At 38.6% G+C, this 26,171-nt stretch overlaps 2 protein-coding genes and 1 long non-coding RNA gene across 5 annotated transcripts in view; 2 read left to right on the plus strand and 1 right to left on the minus strand.

Moving 5' to 3' along the window:
* Positions 1–8: 8 nt before the first annotated feature.
* On the plus strand, positions 9–9,304 carry LOC128887359 (probable peroxisomal acyl-coenzyme A oxidase 1). The gene is made up of 11 exons (XM_054143178.1): positions 9–458; positions 2,706–2,865; positions 2,940–3,108; positions 3,194–3,317; positions 3,748–3,867; positions 3,989–4,104; positions 4,320–4,489; positions 4,589–4,751; positions 4,827–5,170; positions 5,254–5,509; positions 5,672–9,304. The coding sequence occupies exons 2-11, from the start codon at positions 2,750–2,752 to the stop codon at positions 5,930–5,932; spliced, it is 1,839 nt and encodes a 612-aa protein (XP_053999153.1). The 5' UTR covers positions 9–458; positions 2,706–2,749; the 3' UTR covers positions 5,933–9,304.
* The window catches only part of LOC128887402 (syndecan), a 159,419-nt gene continuing 142,163 nt past the window's right edge, over positions 8,916–26,171 (minus strand). The window contains exons 2-5 of one of the 3 annotated variants that reach the window (XM_054143265.1): positions 15,695–15,881; positions 14,889–14,989; positions 14,060–14,231; positions 8,916–13,038 (exon numbers count right to left, since the gene is read on the minus strand). In XM_054143265.1, coding sequence (XP_053999240.1) covers positions 12,857–13,038; positions 14,060–14,231; positions 14,889–14,989; positions 15,695–15,881 — 642 coding nt within the window. In that variant the 3' untranslated portion in view covers positions 8,916–12,856. Of the gene's footprint in view, positions 13,039–13,084; positions 13,936–14,027; positions 14,232–14,888; positions 14,990–15,694; positions 15,885–26,171 lie in introns of those variants that run through there. The other 2 variants (XM_054143257.1, XM_054143273.1) reach the window with 2 other exon arrangements.
* Positions 25,843–26,171, plus strand: part of LOC128887443 (uncharacterized) — a 5,380-nt gene continuing 5,051 nt past the window's right edge. The window contains exon 1 of the long non-coding RNA XR_008460042.1: positions 25,843–26,136. This is a non-coding gene — a long non-coding RNA (uncharacterized LOC128887443). The remainder of the gene's footprint in view (positions 26,137–26,171) is intronic.

Here is a 26,171-nt window from a genome sequence, read left to right on the forward strand (position 1 = left end):
AGTATTCCACGAGAACGCCTATCTATCTACGCGTCTGTGGTCTCAGGTTAAGTGTTACAACGTGTACCTACGCATCGGTAACGTTGGAAGTGACAGGAGGAAATAGTGAATGGATATTATAGGCACGAAAGCTGGGCAACGGTTCCCATTGCTCGGTAGGTTTGTCTGAGCTGCTCATCTGTACTGATAGTGCAGTATTGACTACAAAAAGTGACACACAACGACAGTGTCATAAACTCTCGTATTTGAGTTAACGTTCAGTACGGCAGATGCGTAGCTTAGCGTGACACTTTTCCCTGTGGACAGCGTGTAAATAATTCGTCAACGATGCAGCAAAAAAAAAGTGACCCTAAACAAGGACCTGCTACGCGAAAGGGAGAGGTGCACGTTCGATCCTGAGGAATTAACTTATATATTGGATGGCAGCCCACAGAGGACCCATGAACGTCGCGAACGAGGTATTTAAACGGAAACTCCCTTTTCGCGTACTTCTATATACTTTGCAGTATCGTCCAACAACTCGTTTCATAATTCGATCCAGAAATATCGAGCGGTCTATCGGTTTATTCCACACAGTCGTGAGATTGAATCGATATTCGCATCGGATACTCTCGATTATCTAAAGGATAAAGGATAAAGTTATCTGTGGATAACAAAGGAAAATAAATAATAAACAAAAGACTGTCGCAGACATTTAAGTTCTGTTATTTTTGTATTTTTTCTTAGCATTTCCCTGACAGACTTGTTCTCACTCTTTTCTGTCATTAGATATCATTACCAAGCATTTTTTGCAGATTCCTTTTCTCGTTCCGCTCCTCTTTATTTGCATCGATGAACAGTATAATGGTAATTTTGTTCAAATGTATCGTTTTTTATGAATGAAATAACAGAAAAATTGTAACGAGAAACTTTTAAATGTTTTATTTATGAATTTTGTCGTAACTGTTTTTCAAAACTACTTTTAATTCTTTCCGCTATATCTACCGACGCTTAAATGTTCAAGATTGTAAAGTCATCAATGATCGAGATTCTATCGTAAATACAATGCTTGATTTACGAATGAATACTGATTGCGCGGTATGCGCAATTAGTCATCGGTAGACTGCGGATCTTTATGCAAAATAAAATCTTCGCGAACGTGCCTACAAAAATTGAATCTAAATTGGGATTTATTTTATTCTGCAAATGTTATAACATGAATTTTACTCTCAATCTTGTTAGTAGTTTCTTGCACATTCAAATTTCCTATAAATGCATAAAGATCCGCAGTTAGTCATCCATATTAAACCACATTCTATATAGAACACATTTTTCAAACATTAATACATACAGATACAGTGGAATATGTACATGTATAATTAATATATGTAAATTCGATACAATATAGCTAAATAAATAAAGTAAAGTAAGTTATTTTTTGTTCAATCGCGTTGAATATCCATATCCATCGATATTCGTAAATTACTGTTTTTATATAATTTTATGTTCGAAATTATGATACGGGATTTTAGTATCACAGTGAGTGATCTAAAAAGAACTTTCGCAGATGTGGGAAGGTCGAGGTGCTTAGGAATTTTATCACGGAGAATAATAAAAACTAATTACTAATCAATAAATATTCCCCGTTATCAACAACGATTCAGCTATTTTACACAGTAAAATCGTAACTTTTAACCTCGCGAAAGATATTTATACGTAAACCTATATTTGCTTATATGTCAATATTATCGTAACTTACGATCAAATCACATTCTGAAATAATGAAAAAAATAGTAATAATAAATGGAAAAAAAGCATTTTATATGTAAGTGGCATATTTAATTGGTACTTTTATTAAAATTCATGAACAATAAAACTTAGTAATGGTTTATATCAACAGATATAAAAATTGAAACTTTAGCAATGACGCATTTGTAAGGTAATGAGATTTCTGGGGTCATTTTTTTTCGCGTTGATGCATATATCGACACGTTGTAGAAAATGTTCGATAATTGTCATCTCTGTGTATACTTGCTATGCAAGCTTTTACAATTCGCGATAAGCAGAACATTTGTAAATTTACGACCGTATCATATACTTGAATAATTATCGCAAAATATTTTTTTACGAACAGACGTTGTCACTTCCTATAATGCGAGTACGACACGATCCGAGTGTTGTAAGAATTGTGTTAACACGATATTCCATATAAATCGATAAATGATGAAATGAGAAAGTGAGAACTTGTTTTCATCTATTTAGAAGCTCGACCTTCTGTCTGTAATTATCGATAAATTGCGTCGATCGTACTACATAGTTTTATTTTCGTTGCTGTTACGAGCATAGATTCAATTTAATTGATATTAATAATCGTTGAATCACGTACTGTTTTTGAAGAGTAACGTTCTGACTTGATCTTATCCAGATTAGATTGTGGCGGACGTATCCGCCCGTAAAGATTAATTCACAATGATGGAAACGTTTATCAAGAAAAATGATATCAATTAAAATATCAAAAGAAATACAATATAATAATAAAAGAAATGCCAAAATCCAGTTTAATATGATATTTGGAAAAATGGGACTCTCTTGATGGTAATGCCTCAAACTGGAATCTGGCACTAAATATTTTAACTTTACTATTAGAAACATTTAATTTTACCCTTCTACTACAGTTTGTAGCTCATTTATGTTCCAACTACTGTAACATAACTATATTGTTCTAGAACAATATTTCCTAAGTGATCCAGAACTGCAGGATAAAGTACCAATGAGATACAAGAGCCATAAAGAGATTTATGAGGATGCAGTTAGAAAAGCTTGCAAGGTTCTGGAAAAGATGCGGGAGTTGCAAAAGACAGCAAATGCTGGAATGGATTTGTTCTCGTAAGCTTGTTGACATTGTGAACTGTTGAGGCAGAAGCAAACAATACTATTCTTATTAAATATTATTTTTCCAGACATATTTTAGGAGGAATGTTTGGGTCTGCGATATTGAAAGATGGAAACCCGACAGTAGTTCATTATGCCATGTTTCTCCCTTCTGTCATAGGGCAGGGAACCACGCAGCAGCAAGAATATTGGGTAACCAGAGCTTGGAATGCCAATCTTGTTGGAACTTATGCTCAGGTGAGGTATATTAATATTGATAAGTGAGAGAATTAAGTTATAATTATCATAATTAAAGTTAATATCGCTGTTTTTTTTACTGTAGACTGAACTTGGTCACGGGACATTTATCAGAGGTTTAGAAACGACAGCAACTTACGATCCTAATACAAAAGAATTTATATTAAATAGTCCAACTTTAACGTCTTATAAATGGTGGCCTGGTGGCTGTAAGTACACAATAAATGCTGAATATATAATATTATAAGATGTAGAAATTATAAGCAATTTCTAAGGATCGCATTATGTCGTCATTTCTTAAAAATTAACATTTTTGAAATACGAAATTTATCACTTTAGATCATTATATTAGACCTGTTACCCTTGACAAAACTTTTTTCAAACTGTTGTTGAGATCTCCAGAAGTAATATCAATTGACTTGAACTTTGTTATGGACATTTAAAAAATGTTTAGAGTCAATACAAATTTTTTTCTTTTATTTTAAATAATTCCAGCATCGATATTTTGTTAACTCTCATGTTATCGATAATTGCTATGTCCTCTGCAATCGTTACCTTCCACTTCTTTTTAAATGCGATATTCTTTGTAGAAATCATTACAATTATAATATTACCATTTGTTTTCATCTTAATTTACAGTGGGTCATACTGCAAATTATGCAGTAATAGTTGCACAATTGTACACGCAAGGGGAATGCAAAGGTATTCATCCATTCATCGTGCAATTAAGAGACGAAGATACGCACGAACCATTGCCAGGTGATAACAAGACTACTATTTTTTTTTTTTTTTTTTTTTTAGCAAAACTACAGTTGAAAATCAATTTATATGTTTTCGTTAGAAATTGAGAAAGTTACATTAATGTTTACCTATTTTGCAGGCATTAAAATTGGCGAGATTGGTACGAAGTTGGGAATGAACGGAACTAACAACGGCTTTCTCGGGTTCGAGAATGTCAGAATACCTCGTGAAAACATGCTGATGAGAAACTCTCAGGTAAAAGAGAAAGTAACATTCGCTTTCACGATATACTTGTAAGAAGTACTTTATATTTTTACATTACTTTGTTATCATGAATGACTAACGAATGATAATTTTTTTTTTTAAATACATTATGATTTCTTTTATATACATATACATAATATTCTTTTCTTTTTTTCTCATTTCTTTCAATTACCTTCTCCTATTATTATGCTGTACTTTTTGTATAGGTATTAGAAGATGGTACATACGTAAAAGCGTTAAGCGATAAATTAAATTACGGTACAATGATGTTCGTTCGAGTAGTACTGGTTTTCGACATTGCGAGTTACTTAGCGAAAGCAGTCACGATTGCAACTAGATACAGCGCAATTAGACGTCAATGTCAAATAAATCCAGAGTAAGTAAATTAAGAAAAACATTCGTTAAATAAACTTATTACTCGACACTTTCGAAAGTCCTTGCTACTATACTGATATTTGCTCTGCCATTCTTTTAGTGAGCCTGAAGTACAAATTATTAATTACGTAACGCAACAATACAAAATATTTCCCCATATAGCTGCGTGCATAGCGTTTCGACTGGCCGCGAGTTGGATTTGGAACATGTATAATACAGTAGTTGCCGAGTTGGATCACGGTGATTTAGACAAATTACCCGAGGTACATAAATTTACTTCTTTTAATCGTCAATATTTTCAGCTACCGTTTTCTAACGATTCTAATGTTCCGTTTCAGTTGCATGCTCTGTCGTGTTGCCTTAAAGCTGTTGCATCTTCAGATGCAGCCACTGGAGTGGAGCAAGTGCGATTGGCTTGCGGTGGACATGGATACATGGATTCCAGCAATCTTCCAGCGACTTACGGTTTAGTCACTGCTGTCTGTACTTATGAAGGAGAGAATACTGTTCTACTGTTACAGACGGCTAGATATTTAGTGAAATCCTGGAAACAGGCCCGCGAAGGTCACAATTTACCAGAGACGATACAGTACCTTGCGGTCTTTTCTAAAGGAATCAAAAAACAATCTTGGAAGATTAATTTGGATCGCATTATCAAGGCTCACCAAGAAGTCGCTGCAGGGTAATTTCTACTAACTCTAAAAAAAATTACTCTTTCTCGCGTTTAATTTCATTCAATTTCGTTTAAATCATTTTTTATCGTAGAAAAATTGGTTTGGCGACGGAGAATATGGATCGCAGAATACGCAACGGAGTGTCCCCGGAGGACGCTTGGAACCAAACTAGCATAGAATTATCACGTGGCGCAGAGGCTCATTGTCGAGCGTTTATAGTAATGAGATTCGCTGAATCCGTTAAAAACTTTGTCTCAGTGTCCAAAGAGCTACGCATTGTTTTGCAATATCTCTGTGAGTTGTACGCTGTCTACTGGGTACTGCAACGCCTCGGTGACTTCCTTCAAGTGAGTTTTAAATACAAGCAATTAAATAAGACACATTTCGTGTCTTAAGTAAGTACTTAAGGGACCATATATATATATATATATATAATTGTATTAGAGTGTTCTAGAAAGTATTGTTTAAAGTCTTTGTTACTTTAATCGATACAATTTACTTCTTCGCAGTTTTCTTCCTTGACAAACGAAGATGTCCCCTCAGTTCAGGCACGACTAGAAGAATTATTGGCATTGATCCGTCCAAATGCCGTAGGTATCGTCGATGGATTCGACATCCGCGACGAGATCCTTAACTCTGCGTTAGGAGCATACGACGGTAACGTTTATGAACGGTTGTTCGCTGAGGCTATGAAAAGTCCACTGAATCAGGAGAGCGTGAACGAGTCTTTTCATAAATATTTGAAACCGTTCCTTAAGAGCAATTTGTAGTGCAATTTACCTTTGTGGATCTCCTTCTGAATTTCGCTCTATCTACTCGTAAAGGTTTCAACGAAATACAGCCACCTGATCAAATTACTGCCCTACATACCTAGCTATTAATACTTTGACAATTCTTCCATATGGTCATTTTTAAATAATACTTTTCAAAGTACTTGTAAACTCGTGTCACATGTTGGTACTAAGTCAGTAAGAATGATTGAAATGTTTATATTAAAATCTGTGTTCAATATAGTCGAAGCAAGCCATTTTTTATCTTTTGGAACAAGAAAATTATGTTGCCTTACAGTGAAGTTAACGTTAATAATTAGTACAGGAACTAACTTAGGTGGCTCGTTACGATTTACATCAAATACTCATATCAAATCGAGGTATGGTAATGGTGTAACGTTTATAATCGCGATAAAAAGAGTTCAGAAATATATTTTTCTACGACCTTTGCAGAGTATTGTAAATAGTTTGAAAAAAATCGCAATATTGTTATCGCAAGAATTGTGAAGGATTTCCAGAAGTGATTTTTATTGTTAAGAGGGATTTTTTTTTAGGAATGCTTGAACATTCCGCGAGAAGAATATTTTAAAGATTTTATAAAGAAAAGATATTTTCTATGTACTTTTTGCAATTTAATAAAGTTGTCGACAAGACTGCTCGCAAAAAATGCCATCGTTGTACGCATTCTCGAGCCTCCGTATGTTTCAAGAGGGAATAACAGCCGCGGGTCAGGTTTTCCTTACACGGTACAGTGTTTATTTACAGAATAGGAGCGACGACATACAGTATTGTTCTTTACCATACTAACATAGTGCAATTAGTATTAATTTCTGTTAATAATAACGTGTCGTTAACGTAAGCGCCCGCAACGGAGTAACACGTGCGATCTCTCGGGCTTGAGAAAATATACAGACTTGGGATTTCCAGATCATCGAGTCACGTATGGGAATTTTCAGTCGATTTATATAGATCCTAGGAACTTCTAGCATCGACCAAGTTGTCCTCTGTACCCGTATTGCAGATGAAACAAAGAATAAGAAAGAAAAAACACGGAAAAGATCACGGTTTGATGCTCCAAGGCGGGCGATTGTATAACTTTATATAAATATATATACGTGTATATACGTGGTGTGCACCTGCAACCACGCGAATATATACACGTACACGTAATATATTTTACGGAGCTCAGGGCGACTCGGGGAGGACAGGGTGTAGACAGTACTTACACTTACAAAATAACAGTGTTAATTATAGTTATCATTAAATATTAATTATATTCACTTTTTAAAATTATTATTCATTCGTCCACCTGGCCTATGGGTTCTCGTCTAGTGTTAGACAGACTTCTCATTGCTATAGCGTTCATACGGAATACATCCTCTTATAAAATATGATTTTATTACAATTAATGTTTGTTTCTTGTCGCATAGAACGTAGACAGCGCCTCTTCGAGTATTAAATAAGCCACGTGGAGATGCAGCGTACACGTTGCTTTATTATCTTTTTATTTATTTGTCGGATATTCTCGCGTCGTGTATGTTAATTTTATCGCGAAAGGTTAAAGGCAAAGCATAACATTTCTCTAATATTCTACGCGACTGGTTTTAGGTACTGCCGTAACGTTTCGCTAATTCTCCAGCAAAAACAGAAAAGAAAATTGATTTGGATTCCATTTATTGTAATCGTTTTTACCCTAAACACAATATCTCTCGGTACACTCTATACCGACATATTATCCTTTCGATCGTTCACCTACGTATCGATAATTTACTCGCGAATTTTATCATCCAACATAACCTGTACATCGAATAGCTGTTTAAATATTTCTTCTTCCAAGTCGACCCTATCAATACACTTAGTTATACCTTTATTACTACGCATATCGTTACAATATCCTTCGAGACGTCTAGACGAATTATAAATAAGCTTATAAAATAGCGTCGAGCCATTTTACAAATCGATAAGATCGATTTAGAAGCTGTGAGAAATGTCGCCGATAGATGAAGTGTTTCATAACTGAAAATATAGACAGCAACGTCGTACCAAGCGATAATATGGATGTTCGGTTCTTAAACTTAAATCTTCTCTAGACGAAACAATAATCAATTTCCCACTTAATTTCTGGTCAATTCTTTGTCTTAAATATAAATATGCAAATCTAACCTAAAGATCTAAAGTATACGCGAGAGATAGTCGATAACGAGAAAAATGATTTTTAAGGGCTCGTTTTGCTTCAAAATTGATTTTTCTGACAAGAATTGAATATCTCTAATAAGTAGTTGACGAAGCAACAAGCATTATTTGCACAAGATGGCGTCGAAACAACTACCGCCTCGCACGACGTTGATGTTAAACACGATGATTAAATTTAAACGCTTTGCCCGTAACATCCAACGATCGTATCAAAGTCCAACTGTATAGTTGGACTTGTATGTGATACTGTTGTTATTAACACCTTACCGGTGGCGATTGGACACGTAATAATTAATCAATGCTTTACCGACCGGTAATATATCGCAGAAAAAAAAACGAGAAAAATAAACGCGGCTAGCGTTTCGAATAAAGATCAATCAAAACAGGTTCGCGACGATTTTCGTACGAAAATGGTGTTCCTTATGTAATACATGGCAGTATCGGCATGATATATTTTAATTTACCCCGACACATCGGACTCTGGAATGGCGCCCATGTTCCCGCGACCCAGGTAGAATCTCTTTTCGTCAATTTATCACGATTTCTGTGAATCTTGTTGCTTTTATTAAAGAAATCATTGGATCATTCGAATCAAAGTCTACAATTACACGTTCCGCTTCCATCGTAATATGTTTCATAGTTGTGTGCTCATTTATTTCGAACGTTTCATAAAAAATGCAAAATTTGTCGTCTCGGTGTGATTATTTGAAATCAAATGGTTCGACGACGTTCGATACGTTCCTTTAATTTTATTGGTCGATTCGTGTGATAATAAATGCGACGGTTCGTGTACGTAAAATTCATATTATTATTGCACAGGACATTAATAATGACATAACGTTATATATAAGACATTATAGCTGCATAACATCATATATACAAGGATTTTACGACGTTTAGAAATCCTCCGGTGCCTCACCCATTATTTTACTCTTGTCATGTAAACGTCGATAGGTTTCACGTCAATTGATATCGCGTTTCTAAGAAGTATTAAAAGATAGTGCTAAATTCTACGAGTTTCCATCGTTCGAAAGTGGAGAGAATGTGACGAAACAATGATTTGTGGATGGCGCGGCTAACAATCGAATCTACGTTGTACGCTACTTTCGAATAACGATAATGTTACGATATCGATTAATGACTAAATTCGCAATATATTAAAAAAAAAAAAAGTAACAATTCCTATCTCTCGATCGGTTACACCGTTTAAGGTATTTCTCCGAGTCGAGGATTCATTCGCAGATAAAAAGTCTCTCTATAAAAGTTTTTACGAATAAACAGTTACTTTGCGTTCTACCTGGGAAGAGGTGACCGAGACGCTGTTAAAATCTTGAAAAATCAGGAACATAGTAACGATCCTTAAAACAATGGCGTAACTAATTTTTTAGACCCTCAACTTGCACAAAAAGAAAAAGATAGCAGTCGATTTCTGATTACACTTTTAACTATACGCATCTTATCGGTACAAGCTTCATATTAAATACCGAACAGAAGTCCAGTTATCACAAAAATTTTATTCAATTTCACTGTTATTTTCTATCATAGATCTTAAAATTCCTGGTTACGCCACTGCGTTAGGGTCGTTGGAAGAATGAAGGGGAAAGCAAAAGAAAGGACCCGGGGAAAAAGGGGCGGAGAGAAGGGGGGAATCGCTTGGTCCTACGTGAAAAAGTCAATAAATTATTACAACCTCGCGATACTGATCGATCGTGGGATAAATATCGCGGACGAAAAATCTTGAAACAAATAGATATACACGTGTATGTGTCCATTTTTTGTTTGTTTGTTTAAATCTTTTCATATCTCTTCGTTTCTTAGTCTCGCTTTTTTCAATATGGCATTCGCGTGCTGTCAACGAAAAGCAAACACGTATCGTGCACGCGTACGTGTTCCTTTCGCGGGTCAGAACGAGAAACGATCCCGCGTGCACGCGGGAAATTTAAACGTCTTTTGTTTCCATGGCAAATAGAATCTCTATTGACCAGCAGAAGAAGAAGCCTTTCTCTTTAACACGTTGCCAACCGATTTGGGAGTTGGTTTACGCCAACCTAAAATCAAAGATTGATATTAAAAGCCGTTAGACTTTTAGTATCTATCGAGACCCGATCAATTATCGTAAATGTGTATACATCATTTCATTAAGAAATAAATAAGTTTCAGTAACATTGATAAATTAAAACCGCTTAGATACTACTGAATATCTTTTCAATCACTTAGGAGTTAATCGTACTTCCTTGAATTTTCATGTTACCAATCTCTATATTGTAGAAGTTGTAAAAGTTTCAATTCGGCAAAGGTATTAGGTGCGATTCGCGAGTAATGCGTGGTTGGCAAAGTGTTAAGATACAAGATGTTCTTTAGTTTTGAGGGGTGGAAGAAGGGAACGATATCGGAGACGCGTTGTGCTTCGTTTGTCTCTTTCAGGTGTCGTGGTGGGCGGCCATTTTTATTCCTTTGACCGTGGCGAGAGGAATCGGTTGTCGCGCAAAACGTTGTCACTTATAGTGCTTAAAATGGCACGATGAATTTTTATCCACTAAGTGCATGGCATCGATACAACCGCTTTCTTTTAAGACACCCGTTTCGAGGCTTCGGTTTAACCCTTGTAGATATCTAACCTTCGAAATACCATTCTAGGATTTTTAAGTTCCCTATTAAAAACCGATTAAACGACACAGTAACAACGGAAAGAAATTTATAAATAATGATCAGGTGTTGCACCGAGGGAACATTATGATTGTTTATGCCAACAACTTAATTTCATATGTATTCTTGACTGTTCACACTTTCTGCCGAATATTGGTATTAAAAACGTGTTTCGACATCGTTCACTTTTACCAAAACGTTGGGATCATTTATCGCGCGAGATTCATTCTATCCATAAATCCATAAATAATTCAATATTTCTATACCGTATCTTAGAAATAACAATGACCTTTAAAAAATTAAGAATACCTTAAGTTACAATTTTACCTATGTACTGCACGTAGTCGTCGATTAACAAGAGAACATCGCCCAACTGTAACACGTTCATTAAATAAATCGTTGCGCACAGAGCACTGAAAACAATTCGACAATTAGTGAAAATTATCACCGAAAAATTCGCGATTTTTGGGGGGTAGTTTTCACTCCTCGAATACCAATATTCTCTACGCAAAGTTACATGAAATTCGGCGCGCTACAGTCGGGCGATGTTTCTTGCAAGAGAAACTTTATTAACTTCTAACTTCTAAACTTCTTGAAACGTTACATTTACTTTTATAACTACCAACAAACCATCGATCACGAGTATACGCTACGAAACTGTCCAAAAGACGAAAAGAAATGTTAGGAAACATAGTTCCCCAGAAGAATCGCCAACCCCTTGGAAAATAAGAAGCTGTCGAAGATAGATTGAAATTGGAATTTCGTTGAATTCCGTTTTCGTTTCGCCAACGAGCCTCGTGAATTCACGAAATGTATTTGGGCTCCGTGGAACCGGGCCTCGAGAAAGAGAATACGCGGCGGCGGGTCGAGGGCCTTGGTCAAAGTGTTAAAATAAAAAGACGCCCCCGCGAATCAGGTCTGGGTTAGGTTAGTTGTTGGATGCTCGTTAAACGGAGAAACGAAAAATAAAAGGAAAAGGGATCGGGGGCGGGGGGGGGGGGGGGGATAGGCGAGAGGAAACGTTGATAAACGAGGTTCGCGGTTCACGGGATTGGCGTCGAAGAGAAATCACGGGTGGCGCAACGATCCTTCTTCCTTCCCTCCTTCCACCAGAGGCAGAATGATTAACGATATACCAGCAGCGTTTATCGCCCACGAATTTTCGCGCTCTCAGTCCTGTACAGGGGGATAAGGGGGTTGGGGCGTATATATACGCCTAAATACATATACGCTCTGAATACGCTGTAAATGCATCTGGAATTGGCGCGACCTTGCCGACGAGGACTCGATGGGGGAGTTAATCACCCATCCTCTCTCCTTCGATCACCAAACGACAGTCGTACTTGGAAGGCTGATCACACGCAGAAAAAACCAGCGTTTGAAGAAAATCGATGCTCGACTCAACGGAGGTGAATACTCCTGACGCCTAACCCCTTCAGACCCAATTTATTTTAAAGCTACGAAAAATATTGTCATACTGCAACTTGCTGACACGAAACCCCAAACAACACAAAAAACGTAATACATTAAATAGATGGTATAGTACCGTATCTTCCCTTTCAAACATATCGAAGTATTCCACAATCATCACCCAAAATGAATCACGCTCGTCGAACTCGATGAATTTTATGTACATTGTTACGTGCAACGAGGTCTGAAGGGGTTAACATTGTTAAGTCCTATTTGCAAAGTAGAGTCAAGCCGAGGATCCACCAGCGAAAAGTGATCGATTGCCTAAACAAACGCTTGTTGAGGTGTTTGTCTAAAAGAAAACTGTGTCTGAATTACTGAATGGTGTTGGGTGTTCTGAAGTACTGCGCAAGAGGAAAAGAGAAACAATAAGGTGGAATAGAGAAGGGGGAATGCGTGATCGAAGGATGACAGAAGGTTGCGGTGACGTTTTCCCCTCGATGGGAATCTCCCTGTGGTCGGTCGACGAAGGTGTTTCGCTGGGATCCTCGTGGGAGATTCCGCGGTTGCGTCGTCGGCGACGGCGTTTAATTCGGTTGAAGGACATCGTCTTTCTCGGCGTGGCATCGTGGGGCAGAACTCGGCGGTGTCAAAGCCAGTTTAGGCTTTGTCGCCTCAAGCGTAGAATTCTCGATTGTGATGCGGCGCGCCTGGCTTGGGGAACGCCTGCGCCGCGGGCGATCTTCTCGGCTCGTCGAGGGCGTACGATCCCTCGTCCTTCTTGCGCATTCTGTACACGATGAACATCACCACAAGGATCGCACAGAGCAATCCAACCACTGCGCCGCCAATCACCGCTAGAAAAGTTACGAGTTGGTTAGTAATTGATTCTCGCTAATCCGAATCGTTTACAGCAAAATTACTCTTGACAAAGGGTTCATTGATTAACACTTTATTGTACCGATTGAAAATTTAACAATATTTCTTATTTTGATAAGAAACGCTTTCTGATTAATATTTATATAATATTTTATAATTCGTATAATGATAAAAGCATTAAATGTTATCTCAGTCGATAAAGTGTTAATTGAATGACCGTGTAAAAATTAATTTGGAGAAAAATGGCACTATGAAAAACTGTCTCTTGATCTCGTACACTCTATGAATCCAATCAACTTTCATCTTGGACGTTCTTTAAAATTCTATTCGACTGATAATTACGGTGGAGTTTGCATACCGTGTAACGGTCTTTGGACAGCTAAAAAGGTTCAAAATCTGAAACGGCCGGGAGCGGCTTTGCGCGCACAAGGGATTCATTATTCAGTCTGTTAATTATGTAGCGCGTTTATTACGAGGGGCCTGGATCGGTTAACTTAACCCAGAATTTCGTCGGAGTTACGGAACCTTCGTGAATAAATACCGTTCCCGTGGAACTGGAATGTTGATCTGCATGTTACCCTTATACTTCGGGGCTTAATACCACGGGGATCATATTAATAAATAACGCAATCCCTTGACGGGATTCGGACCCGGGGAAATCTACCGTTTAAAAGCATTCCGTTCCCTAAATTCTCGATGAATCATTCATCGCACAACGGTGCAGTGGTAACGTGCACGTTTTTATTAGGATTGAAACGGACCAAGTTGCAGTACTTTCAGAATAAATATGTATTAGACGGTGAAATTAAATGTTGTGCCTTCACAATAAATTCTTTCTAACTGCAGTTTAAGCTTCAATCTTTCACATTGAAAACCTAGAACCCAGAAATTACGTTGGTAACATAGTATGTAACAAGAAAACGACGAGTATACAGACACGCGATTAATTTCTACACATAATAAATACATTTTGATGCACGATAAGTTCAAAGAACTCACCTGCCAGCACACCTGGCTGAGCAAAGAAGGAGCTGGCGCGGTCCTCGTGTTTCGGATTCATGATGTAAACCTCGTGGATATCGTCGGTGTTGTCCGAGTGGTCGTCCTCGACACCTGAGGGCTCGATTACATCGACCTCGTTGTCGGGTCGGTTTACAGTCTCGACGATCGTCTGCAACGGGACACGGCTTAATCAGTTTAAATCCGTTTAATTCGGCTGCTTAGCAGGGGCGGCCCCGTGCGTTTTCAAACAAATCTAATAACCCGCCTTAACGTACACGCGTTTCGGCGGGCATGCTGGGTTTCCCCATTGCACAGACGTAGGCGTAGGATAATTTTTCAACGTTAACGCGGCCGGTCTCGCGTACGCTACGCTTGGGCGACGCTAAAAAATTCAGCGTCGCAGATACAGAGAATAAATGTGGACAGAATTTGAGATACATTTTAGGTTGGGAGATTTCTATTCTATTTTCTTGGATGTTATTTAAAATAGTTATCGCAATATTTGTAGTATATAATCACTAAAAAATAGGTTCACCTGTTGTTTTAAAAACAAATATATGTTTCAGTATCCCTCAGGAGTTTAAATAATTTCTATTCTATTTTCTTGGATGTTATTTAAAATAGTTATCGCAATATTTGTAGTATATAATCACTAAAACATAGGTTCACCTGTTGTTTTAAAAACAAACATATGTTTCAGTATCCCTCAGGAGTTTAAATAATTAAATTGAACTACTCTAAGTTACGTATATGTTTTCTGTTCACCTTATCTCTATCCAGACCGAAACATTCAGGAACAATAAATACAGTTTACGATAATATTCACCTGTTCTTTAGTTTTTACAATCGGTTCATCGACAGAGTATGGTGCTCCAGGTTCCGTTGGCCTGTTTGGCACTGGGTCTATCCTATTATTGTTGCTGAAATCTGCGACAAACGAAAAGAAAAACATAATTAATTATACATCAGTAAAAATAACATCTCGCAAAGAAAATTATTCATTTGCAGCGTACATAATCGAGATTCCGTGTAGGTGAAACTTCAGTTCAACAGCAGTTCAACCCGTCGAGACGAGTTAATGGCGAATGACGATGAAATTAAATTAATCGAGGTCCATCGTGGCAATTTCATTTTACGTTTAATCGAATTTTGCAATGATTTCGACGCGTCGCGAATAGTGACGCGCGGTCGCGATACTCGTTCAGGTTCCGTGCACCGCCACGGAATATATTCTGTCTGTTCGCGGTTCGATTTGTCTCTGCCATCGGTCTCACGTGAATCGGCACGACCACAGTTTGAAAGTATACCGCAGAAATTAATTCTGTGCTTTTACGTTCAACAGTTTCTAAGTATAATTCAAGTAAAAATATTCATTCGACATTTTGTTACGTTATATAAGTCTCAACTTGAAGGACATTACGATTGTCATGTATACAAAGTTCAGTAGCCAACATATTTTGATTAATGTTTTATTAGATGCAGAAATTAATTGCCTCCCTTGACATATTTAATTATTAATAACTCCAAGGGAAACTGAAAAGTTTGTATGGTTATAAGTTTGTCTTGGAAAAGCACAGAATTAATTTCTACACCTAATATATCAAGTTGGAATTGATATCAGTGTCATTTTACCGTGATCGTCGTCGCCGTCTTCGTCGTCAGGGCCAAGGCCGCTACCGGATGCTTCAAGGTCGTCGCGACCTTCGTTGCCACCTCGACCAGAACCCTCCAAAGGGCCCTGGTCGTCTAGGTAGAGGTCGTCCGATATGGGATTGAACGTCGAACTTCCCCCCACCGTCCTCTCCTTCTCGTGTAGATCCTTCTGGAACAAAAAGGAATCCTATACTATATTTCCGTTTAGACGAATCCTTAATAATATTAAAAGATAAATGCGAAATCTCCAAAAGAAAAAGATGTTGAATTTAATAAATCCTTGGCGACTTTTATTTTAATTATATCCAGTTATTTATACATCTTCTTATTATCCAGTCGTAAAAAATCATCATTTTAAATAGTAGTGAAACAGTTCAGATCGCTAGCAACTTTAATTTTAAGTATCTACACACGTTTCTATCAATTCTCTGCCCCTATATTCAATTACTCATAACTCTAGTTTAAACACATTCAAGTACGAACCATCTAAATCTCTTCGTATAATGAATAACAATGTTATAAATGATTGAATACAGAGTGACCAAATACATCAGAAACAATCGAACATTAGAAATTACATAAGCGTACAATTAGAAGTGCAACGATTAAAAGCAGTAAGTCTGCTAGACCACGTCAAGGGAGCTTCGAGGAATGACCTCCGGTTTCCGGTTAGTCAACGCAGCTGGAATGCCGGAGTGACACGCAATAAAGTCCAGAATAACAAACGGCGTGAGTTATCGCGATTGTCTGCCGATCGACCCCCCGCGGATCTCCTTCTTTCTTTCCATTCCCGTGAAATATCCTTGGCGACTTCTTGTAAATAGGAAACGGGGCCAGATGACGGAGTGAGCGTTAAATTTTTATGGCTGGGAGACCATTTTTCTCGAAAGCCTTTCTCGATCCTGAAATACGCCGGGACAATGTAATATGGAACCCTCGACGTACACGCAATTTCATTCTTTTCTACTTTACGACTGTACAGTAGGTTTCTCTTACAGAACAAAGACCAAAATAAATTTCTGTTGAATTCTCTCTCTCTCTCTCTATATATATATAGTATAATAATAATAATAATAATAATAATAATAATAATAATAATAATAATAAATATCACGAGTCATCGATGGTTATTCGAGTAATACCATTTAATATTAAACTATTAAAATATTAAACGTTCTTGTTTCATTTTCAACGATCAATTTTCACGCTCGAATAACCACCGATGGCTCGTGTTATCAATTTTCCGCTCGGGCACTTCAATAAGTGCAAGTAATAATAATAATTGGACGAATTGTTTCCTATTGAGACGAAGTATCGGTGATTACTTTTTTTCCCCTCCTGGGACCTCGTAATGCGAAACCCATTGACCCGTGTGTCTCTCGGAAACACCGAAGCGTTGGTGAACAATCGATAGAAAGAGAGTCGAGTTGTGTAGACGGGACGCAAAGCGTTTATATACACGCTGTACAACAATCGAATAGAAACGAGCCATCCGAACGCTCCGAAATTTCGACGTTACCAGAGGAAACTAATCACGCCGCTACAGTGGCGTCATCTGCATCGTTTGTATTTACGCAACGGCCGTTACTCTCGCGGAAAGAGCATTCGTCGAACAGGGGGCGCGTTATAATGCGCACTCGATCGCATAATGGGGGTCCGATCGTCGATTCATCCGCCGTCGACGCTTAAAATCGAATCCTTTTGGGAAAAATTCGCGATATAACGAAGAACGTCGATAAATTACGAGCGTCGATTCAATTCGCTCGTTACAATTTTCAATGGCGAACCGTTTATATTATTTCGTTCATATTATTCAATGGAAGCGTTTATGTTGGAATGATCGACGAAACGTTGGCTGCTTCTCTTAAATTGTTAGCACATCGAGTAGTAGACCGTTTTGAAGAACTCAGAACACGTCGCCAGACTTGCTATCGAACAGACGTGTTTACCGATTGAGTTCTTGTTATTGTTAATAAACGTTCCGAGTTCATATTCTTTTATGAAAGACGTGTTGATTATTAAAAAAATATGTCTACTCCTCGATGTGCCACCACCGCCGGCGTAACAATACAAGGAACATATTGTGTACAGGGTGTTAAAAAAAAAAAAGCATTCAATATTTATATGGCGCATAGGGCGCACTGTACCGAGTAAAGAAGTTTTAGTAAACATAGGTCCAAAGGTCAACCGTTTCTAAAATATAAACATTTTTGTTTGCTAGTATCATGATTGACTTACTTGCATCTATCGCATGCGATGTTTATGTCAGTGACAATTTCGTCAATTTCATTTTTTCAATTTCAGTAGTAAGTGAATCATGATACTAGCAAACAAAAATGTTTATATTTTAGAAACGGTTGACCTTTGGACCTATGTTTACTAAAACTTTTTTACTCGGTACAGTGTGCCCTATACACCATATAAATATTGAACGCATTTTTTTAACACCATGTATAGCATCGAATATGCCATAGCGTGAGATGGTCCAGTCGGTAAAGCGTTGAACTGCGAATCCAGAGGTCCCGAGTTCGAATCCCCGTTGCGTTAATTTTCATGGTGCTCCTCCTGCATTACTAATTTCTGTTAGTTGAGAAAATGTTAATATCGTGCAATTAGGTGTCGAAGAGTAATGTTAAGGAGCGATACCAGTTGCCTAGAATTTTCTCGAGGCTCTGAATCCCTTTCTCGAGGAGGTCCTTTATCCACGCGAACAATTCCAATTTCCTGTTCGCGAACTTTTCACGATGCTCTTTTAATTAAAACAGCGATCAATTCAGACTTCGCGACGGTCGTTACAAGCGGCTGCGGGTACGGCGATCGAAAGAAAGGAGGGAAACCTGGGAAAAATGAAATTCCTTAAGGATTCAATTTAAAAGCAATAACCGCGCGAGGAGGAGCCTTTGGCGAAGGAAATACTTTAACCTCACCGCGACAAGAACGAGGCACGGTCGAATATAATCGTCGTTCTAAACGGAAAAGGGTGCGGTATTTCATAGGCTTGATTTAAAGTTGCCAGAAGAATTCATGATGCGGTCGCAAGTATTGCGCGACATTGTTGACATTGACGCGCCTACCGTATGGGGTTATTTACTAAAGAGGCGACACGTCCCACGGTCAAGGAAATTCTGTTAGTCAAACGACGTTATCTACGAAAGACATCCGTTCACGCTGCTTTGGTGTGTATCATGGGAACGAAACTCTTCATCTCTCGGGAATAAAATCACCTTCGAAAAATAAACATTACGCGGCTATGTATATTTAAAGAAATATTAGGTTGTACCAAAAGTTTCTTTCGTAATTTGCACTCAATTATTTTACGTGACAGTGTTTCGATAAATAGACAATATAATTTCTTAGATATCGATGTTGTAACGGTAATGGAGGAAAATGAATCGTACACAATTCAATAATGTAACATTGAACATAAAATATCGGGTACGTATTACTTATTAATAAAACGAAAGAAACTTTTGGGACAACCTAATGCAAGTGATATGTTGAATTTATGAAATAAAAAGAAATTCGTTTATAATGAACGTATGAAATACTTGGAAAAATTGGTGAATTTTCAGAAGTTTAATAGTCAAATTCTCGTTGCTTGATTCATCGTGGAACTCTTCCTCTTATAAAATTATGTTTAAAAAAAAAATAACAGATCAAGAGTAGTCATTCGATCGCAGTAGAAATAGGTACAAATAAAACCTACACCGGTATAGTGTTCAAAGAATCCCTAGTAAATCCATCCATCGGAGTTCACGCTTCGTACATCGCTGAACGAGCTAGTCAATTTTCGAGCTGTAATGGAAATGATTCGAACGTATACTTTCGCCGAAATCCCTAGTAAATGTACGCGTTCGCCGCAGTTCACGGTTCGATTGTAACGTATACATTGACCAAGTTCACGCATCGGCTGTAACAGATGCATCCGCGAGCGTGTCCCTCGCCAGCATGATCGATAACACGAAATTCGTCCTCCCGGGCAACCCACTCACTGCACAAGCTTAAACAATTACACGCACCCGGCCTTTTCCTTCGTGCGTAGTTCGGCGACACGAGAGGGGGAGACAGGGCCTATTTTCACGTGCAGTCGACACAACCGTGGAACCCTCGACGCACACAGATCCGCTTTCTTCGTCGATTTCTTTTCTCCGTCTGTCCGCGGAAGAAACGCAAGAATTGCGCGGGCGCGCGATGTTATCGACCTCTTTCGCGCATTCTACCGCATCGTTCGTTTCTTTTCTTTCGCCCCCCCACGAATTTATCGCCGTAATAATCGCCGCAAAAGGCTAACAACCACACGACGTGCGAATGCCTAAAGGCTAAGGTCACGGCACTCGAGACCTCCTTGTCCCGCCTTTTTTTTTTTTGCCCCCCCCCCCCCCCCCCCCCCCCCCCCCCCCGCCGCCCTCTAACAACTCGAACGCGAGTCGAAAAGCGATTCGAGATTATTCGACGCGAATCGGTCGCGATCGAACGGAATGGAGAACTGTGAGACTACTTACGAGGGAGGGTAACGAAGCCGAAGAGCGTTCCAAAGTCTCGAGCGACGAAATATGAGAATTTTCGGAGGGTTGTCTGCTATACGCTTTTGAGCCGAGTGGCGACTGCACTGACGTAGTACCGGGCGGAGCCTGTAGACGGCACTGCTCCGGGCTACTCTATATCGCTCCTTCGCAGATAAAACGGGAGGACCTGTCCAGGACCGTACCATCAGACGTCCGGGATTTATTTAAATTTTCTCCACCCTCGACGATGGATTTATGGAACGAACGAACGAATGAAAATATTTTTGAATCGAACCATCGGGATTTATTAAGCCACCTCTCGTTCGCCGTGATTGATATCCTGCGTGACATTTCGACGCGAATGGAAATGCTTTATGGATCTGGGAAATTCGAATTCGGGATTCTCAATTATTTTTAAAAAATTTTATTTTTCGTATTAACACGTTGATCGGCATGTCACCCAATATACGGGTATGACAGTGTTTTTCACTCAAAAACTAAAAAAATTAATTCTGAAAGTTAGACGTCACAGGAGATGAACCTAAATGAAGTTCTTGAATTTTGATGTAATTACAAAACTAAATATCACGATAAATGTTTCATTACCTACACTCACATATTTAATCTTAGCAGAAATTTTCAAGAATATTCGTTTGGCAGTCAACGTGTTGATAGATATTGAAAATCTACATGTCCAACCAAAGAGTGCGAATGAGTCAGATGAGTATTCGTAATCTCTCTCGAGTTTACTTCAGGCTACTTATCTGTCTAAATATTAGTTTTGTGACCAACGATCCAAATTATATTTCAAATGTTTAAATACCAAATCTGTTTTGTCAGAAAAAGATTGTATCAATCGTCTGAAGTGAGCAGTTGGCGAAGTACGAATACTTCTGTGCCTCACTTGTACCTTAAACCTCCATATGTCGCGTTCCCACGAGGAAAGCCACGTATTTGAATAGGATCGGAATCTTCCATATTGGATTCGAATCCTTGAATCTTAACTCGTGCTGTTCCCGTAGATCCCGTCGTAGCTAGCTCGTATATTTCGCGAGGCAGTCAGGCGTTTGCGTTTGCCTCGTTTTTACTCTGTTTACATTGAAAAGAACACATCGGGGAGCGTTCGAAGATGGAGACACGATAAACTTCCGGCGAACCCGAGACAGCCCGCGTTTCGCAGAAACGGATCAACGGATGTCTTGTCAAACATTCGATATTCCGTCATATTGGATCGGACACTTTAAATTTTCGATATTAGGGGAACCAGAAAGTAATGTATCTTAGCAATTAAATTCAAACAAATAAATTTATAACAAGTTATTATTTTTAATCAATTATGTAATCGCCCTCGTTATCAACAACTTTCTGTTATCTAGTGTGGAAATTTTCAATATCTGATCGATAAAAATCAACTGGTATACAATGAGCTGATATATGATAAACAAGTATTGACATTCACAGAAACGACATTACTTTCTGGTACCCCTAATATTTAGTTAGATAAATAAAACATTCGTGACTAAAAGAGTCAAGTTAATTATTAAATTTAGATTTGTTTGTATCTTTAAGGAGGCTCTACAGTTACGCAGTAAGTCAATATGCAGGGTGTCCCAAAAATGTTGTAACACCTTGAAAGGGGTGGTTGGGGAGATGATTTGAAACAACTTTTTCCTTAGCGAAAATGTTGTCCGAGGCTTCGTTGAGGAGATATTAACGGAAAACACTGACCAATTAGAGCGCGCGTATACCGTTGGAGCGGCTGCGGTAACGAAGGCTACGAACTAAGCGGCCGCGTCAATGGCCTTCGATGCACGTCGAGTCACTTGTTCGCGTACAAGCGCGGCCGCTTAGCACATAGCCTTCGCTACCGCGGCCGTTCCACCGGTATCCGCGCGCTCTGATTGGTCAACGTTTTCCGTTAATATCTCCTCAACGAACCCTCGGACAACATTTTCGCTAAGGAAAAAGTTGTTTCAAATCATCTCCCCAACCAACCCTTTCAAGGTGTTACAACATTTTTGGGACACCCTGTAGAGTTACTACTGTCGCTTGATTCACGTACTAGTAAATCTGGCATAGTATTTAGAATATTACACTTGTTCGTAATTTTATATCAAAATAAAAAAAAATTGTGTTAAACATTGATTTTTAGTCGTTATTATATCGGGTTGTCCGGAAAGTTCATGGCTACTTTTAGGAAAAATTCAAAGGCATTATATAGCATTTGTAAATAAATAATTCCTTGTTGTAAAATTTAAACGTAGGATTTGAATATGAATTCAGGCCCTGCAAAATTTTTGAACCCGGCCCCGCAAAAGGTCACGCCGACCCTGGACACAAGCCTATGTTGGGACTGGAAACGAGTTTGAGAGGTTATGTCTCCCATGTCAGGAAGTACAACCTAAATATGTGCATGTTAATAGGTTGTTACACCTTTGATAGAGAAATGGAATTAATTTCCTGGCCACACACGGAAAGAGGCATTGATTAACCAAACATACGACCAGTTACACCGCCGATGACAAATAAAAACGTAAATCCCAACCATTATCTTGCGGCCGATACCTCCAAAAACAAAACCTGTCGATGCGCCCAACGAACGTCAACACAATGGCGCTACAGTGCCGCGCAAAAGTTTCTAGACGACAATACATTTAAGTTTACGAACATTTCTATGGACAAAGAGAACGTTTCTTGTTCATACAAAGTTACATTTCAATTTTATTTTTAGATATCCTTTCGTCCATACAAACTGTAAGCAATTGTATAGGGAACAGATACAAAGGTAACAAGTTTGGGTAATATGCGTGGTGGAGAGGAGAAAGAGAGAGAGATTTCGAGAGAGGTTGGAAGAAGAACGGTGCACGATTGCGAATCGGCGTGCGTGTCGAGTAAAGTTTAATGCGGTTATCTAGTATCACTGCCAGACTAATACTCTTGAAACATTCTACTGCGATTTAATTTTGCTTACAGACTTTTGGAAAGTGCGTAATGAAATATTTATTTCGGTATTTAGTTCTGTAACTTCGTCAAAATTCAAGTATTTCATTTAGATTCATTTTCTATGACGCTTAACTTTCAGAATTAATAGTTTTCGTTTTTCAGTGAAAAGCACTGTCACCCATATTATAGGTGAAGTGGCGATCAACGTGTTAATAAAGATATATTGAGTTTGTGCCTAACAGGAAAACAATTGAAGTGCGTTTTATTAAAAAAAAAACTTTACAAAACGAAACGTACCTACAAATCCAACAGTTCCCTGTTTTCTAAACTTTTGCCAGCCCCTGTACTTCCATGTAATCTTTTTTTTTTTTTTTTATTTCAACGCGCGATATACGCAACGAAACCAGATGGCGGTATAGGTTGCGTTCCAGTGGTTCGAAAGTCGATAACCACGAAATTTCCTCAACAAGAGGATAATTAAACTGGTCGAGTACCGATGGAGCGAGTATATTTGGAGAAGGGTCGGTTTCGTACACGCAGAGGAGTGTCTGGACGTGCTCCTCGAGGTGGAACTTCCTGGACGAAATTTCAACCGATTAGATTTCGTTTGGCTCTCCGCAGGAGAGGGATCGATTCTCTCGTGGCCGCAAAAGGGGGCAGAAACGGTTCATTAAGTGCGTAACAGAGTAAATCCAGACATTGAGACAGAGCGAGCGAGAGGACGGGGTAGGAAGCGAGACGAGATGATAGACGAAGAGGGAACGATGAATTTGAAGCGGTTCGGTCTTGAATTTCGTTTCACGCTTGACAGACCGTGCTTGAATCATATTACGAAAACAATTCGCGATGAATTAAGGCAGCAATGATTATTTTTCGTCTGCGCCGCCGAACTAAGCCTCCGTTCTTTATGGCGTACCCACGAGCAGGGTTACCAACCCTCGAAGTAAAAACTATAAAGAAATTAGGAGAATACACCTCAAAAGGAGACGACGATACGTGTGGTACAGGAGAGATTATAATACCGTAATGTGTATAATCGATAAAATGAAATTTCTGGATTAACATTTTCAATAGGTGGCGACTTCATTACGCTTTTATAGCGCAATTATTACCATTTATAGCGTATGCAAATATGAGAAGCATACGCCACGCGTAAACAGAATTTATGCACTTATGGAAAATGAAATATTAGTAACACTATATTACGGAATATATTATGCATACACTCTGCATACGATTCTCGACGATAGTCGAGTATACCATAAATGTGTCAAACCTACGGTACACTTTGTAGGGACGTAAATGTAAAATTTTAATTAAATGACCTAGCTCAGAGACTTCACCTAGAACCCTCAAAAATTGAAATAGGTAAATAGGTAGGAACCAGGATGTTCGATCAAATTTGTTCTATCTAGTTTTTTTTTTTTTTTTTGTTTGAATAAATTTACTCTTAGCTTCGATAAGTGGAAAGTAAGACGTTGTTATACCACTTTAAGCGTACATAAACTCTTTTAAGAATACGGTTGGTAATCCTACCCCCACGAGCGATATTTTCAATCCCGAGACGCTATCGCTAGCCAATTTCGTTTTATACGTTCCTGTTTTTTTCTCTATCTTCTACAAGATTACTTTCTTTGAAGCGTAAAACTTGGATACGGCTAGAGTATATAGAAGCTCGAATTTAGGAAGACTGTGGCGTTAAAAATACTCGTGCGTGAGAGTATCCAAGGGAAATCATTTCCTTGTCATTCTTTTTTCTATTATAATTCAATCTAAAACTGTTTTTTGTTGATCTCCATGAAATTACGATGTCGTCACTATATGGACAATTTAATGTTGAGGGTAGTTTAAGGCTTCGATGTATGTAGATTAAGGATTATCGATTTTAAGTTTAGTACGTAAGATATTGAGTATGGTGGTATGAGTGAAGGTGTAAATGGTTTAGTGGATTGTAATCCAAGTCCATTTCGTGGCTCAAAAGCTAGAATAAAAATTCAAAACTGTATCTATCACTATCTGGAGAATTGAGACCGTTCGACTGGATCAATCGTTGAGAACGACAAAGGGAAAGCTTGTTTTTTTTTTTTCATTTATTTTATTTAAGAAGAACGAAAGAGCACATCAACTACGATGGTTATTTGTGACTATGTTAATACGGTTTCCAGTCGAACGTAAATGCCGAAATGGCCGCATAAATTATCGCAGAGCTCACCGACGCGTCGGTAAAGTAAGGTTAGTAAGGTGTCAAATGCATAACGACGCGTGGCGCACCCTCTCCCCCCTCCCCCTCCTCCTCCTTTCCCTCCACGTTGGCCGTAACCGTGGATAAAGACGCCATCATCTCCAGTCCGTGGAATTAGTCTGTTCAGCGTGAAATACAATTTCGTGTCGGTTAATTTCGGTGCCGCTTCGAACAGAAGCCGCAGCGTTTAACGACGCGGGAGTTTGCAAGCGTGTAACTTGTTGGTAAAATTGCTTTCAAACCCGTGCAAGTAACACTGCTAATAATAGATTTGTTGCGATGATAATAATGGACGCCCGCGGCGATGTGATTAGCAACAACAGCGCTAATTATATAAATGGTAATATTCGCCTATCGATGGTGAATTGCTTCCAATTATCGAGTAACAATAATTACAACACGCGTGAGAGTTCCAACGCGATTCGTTTATTTCTTACGACAGCTTTACGAGTTCCATTGATCGGAAAATTGAAATGAATGTATAATACCACGTGTTGGGTTTTTGTGTTCTTGACACAGCCGAAGGAAAACGTCACACGTGCGTTCGGAGGTTAGGAAAAACTTGAAACGCATGGAGCTGGGGATGCTCGGCGTGGAATCGATCCTCGATTTCGTTTTTCTCGACTTTCAGGTGGGTTTTCGTTTCTTCTTTTTAGCGATAAAACCAGATATTTTCGAGGGAGCTTCCACGTTTTCTCGTTCGGATGTTCTCGAAGAACGATCGAAAAGAGGTGTCGTTTTTTAGGTTATACATCGCACGGTCGAT

This window comes from Hylaeus anthracinus, unplaced genomic scaffold (assembly GCF_026225885.1).
Source record: "Hylaeus anthracinus isolate JK02 unplaced genomic scaffold, UHH_iyHylAnth1.0_haploid 0, whole genome shotgun sequence".
In the NCBI taxonomy this organism is placed as follows: Eukaryota; Metazoa; Arthropoda; class Insecta; order Hymenoptera; family Colletidae; genus Hylaeus; species Hylaeus anthracinus.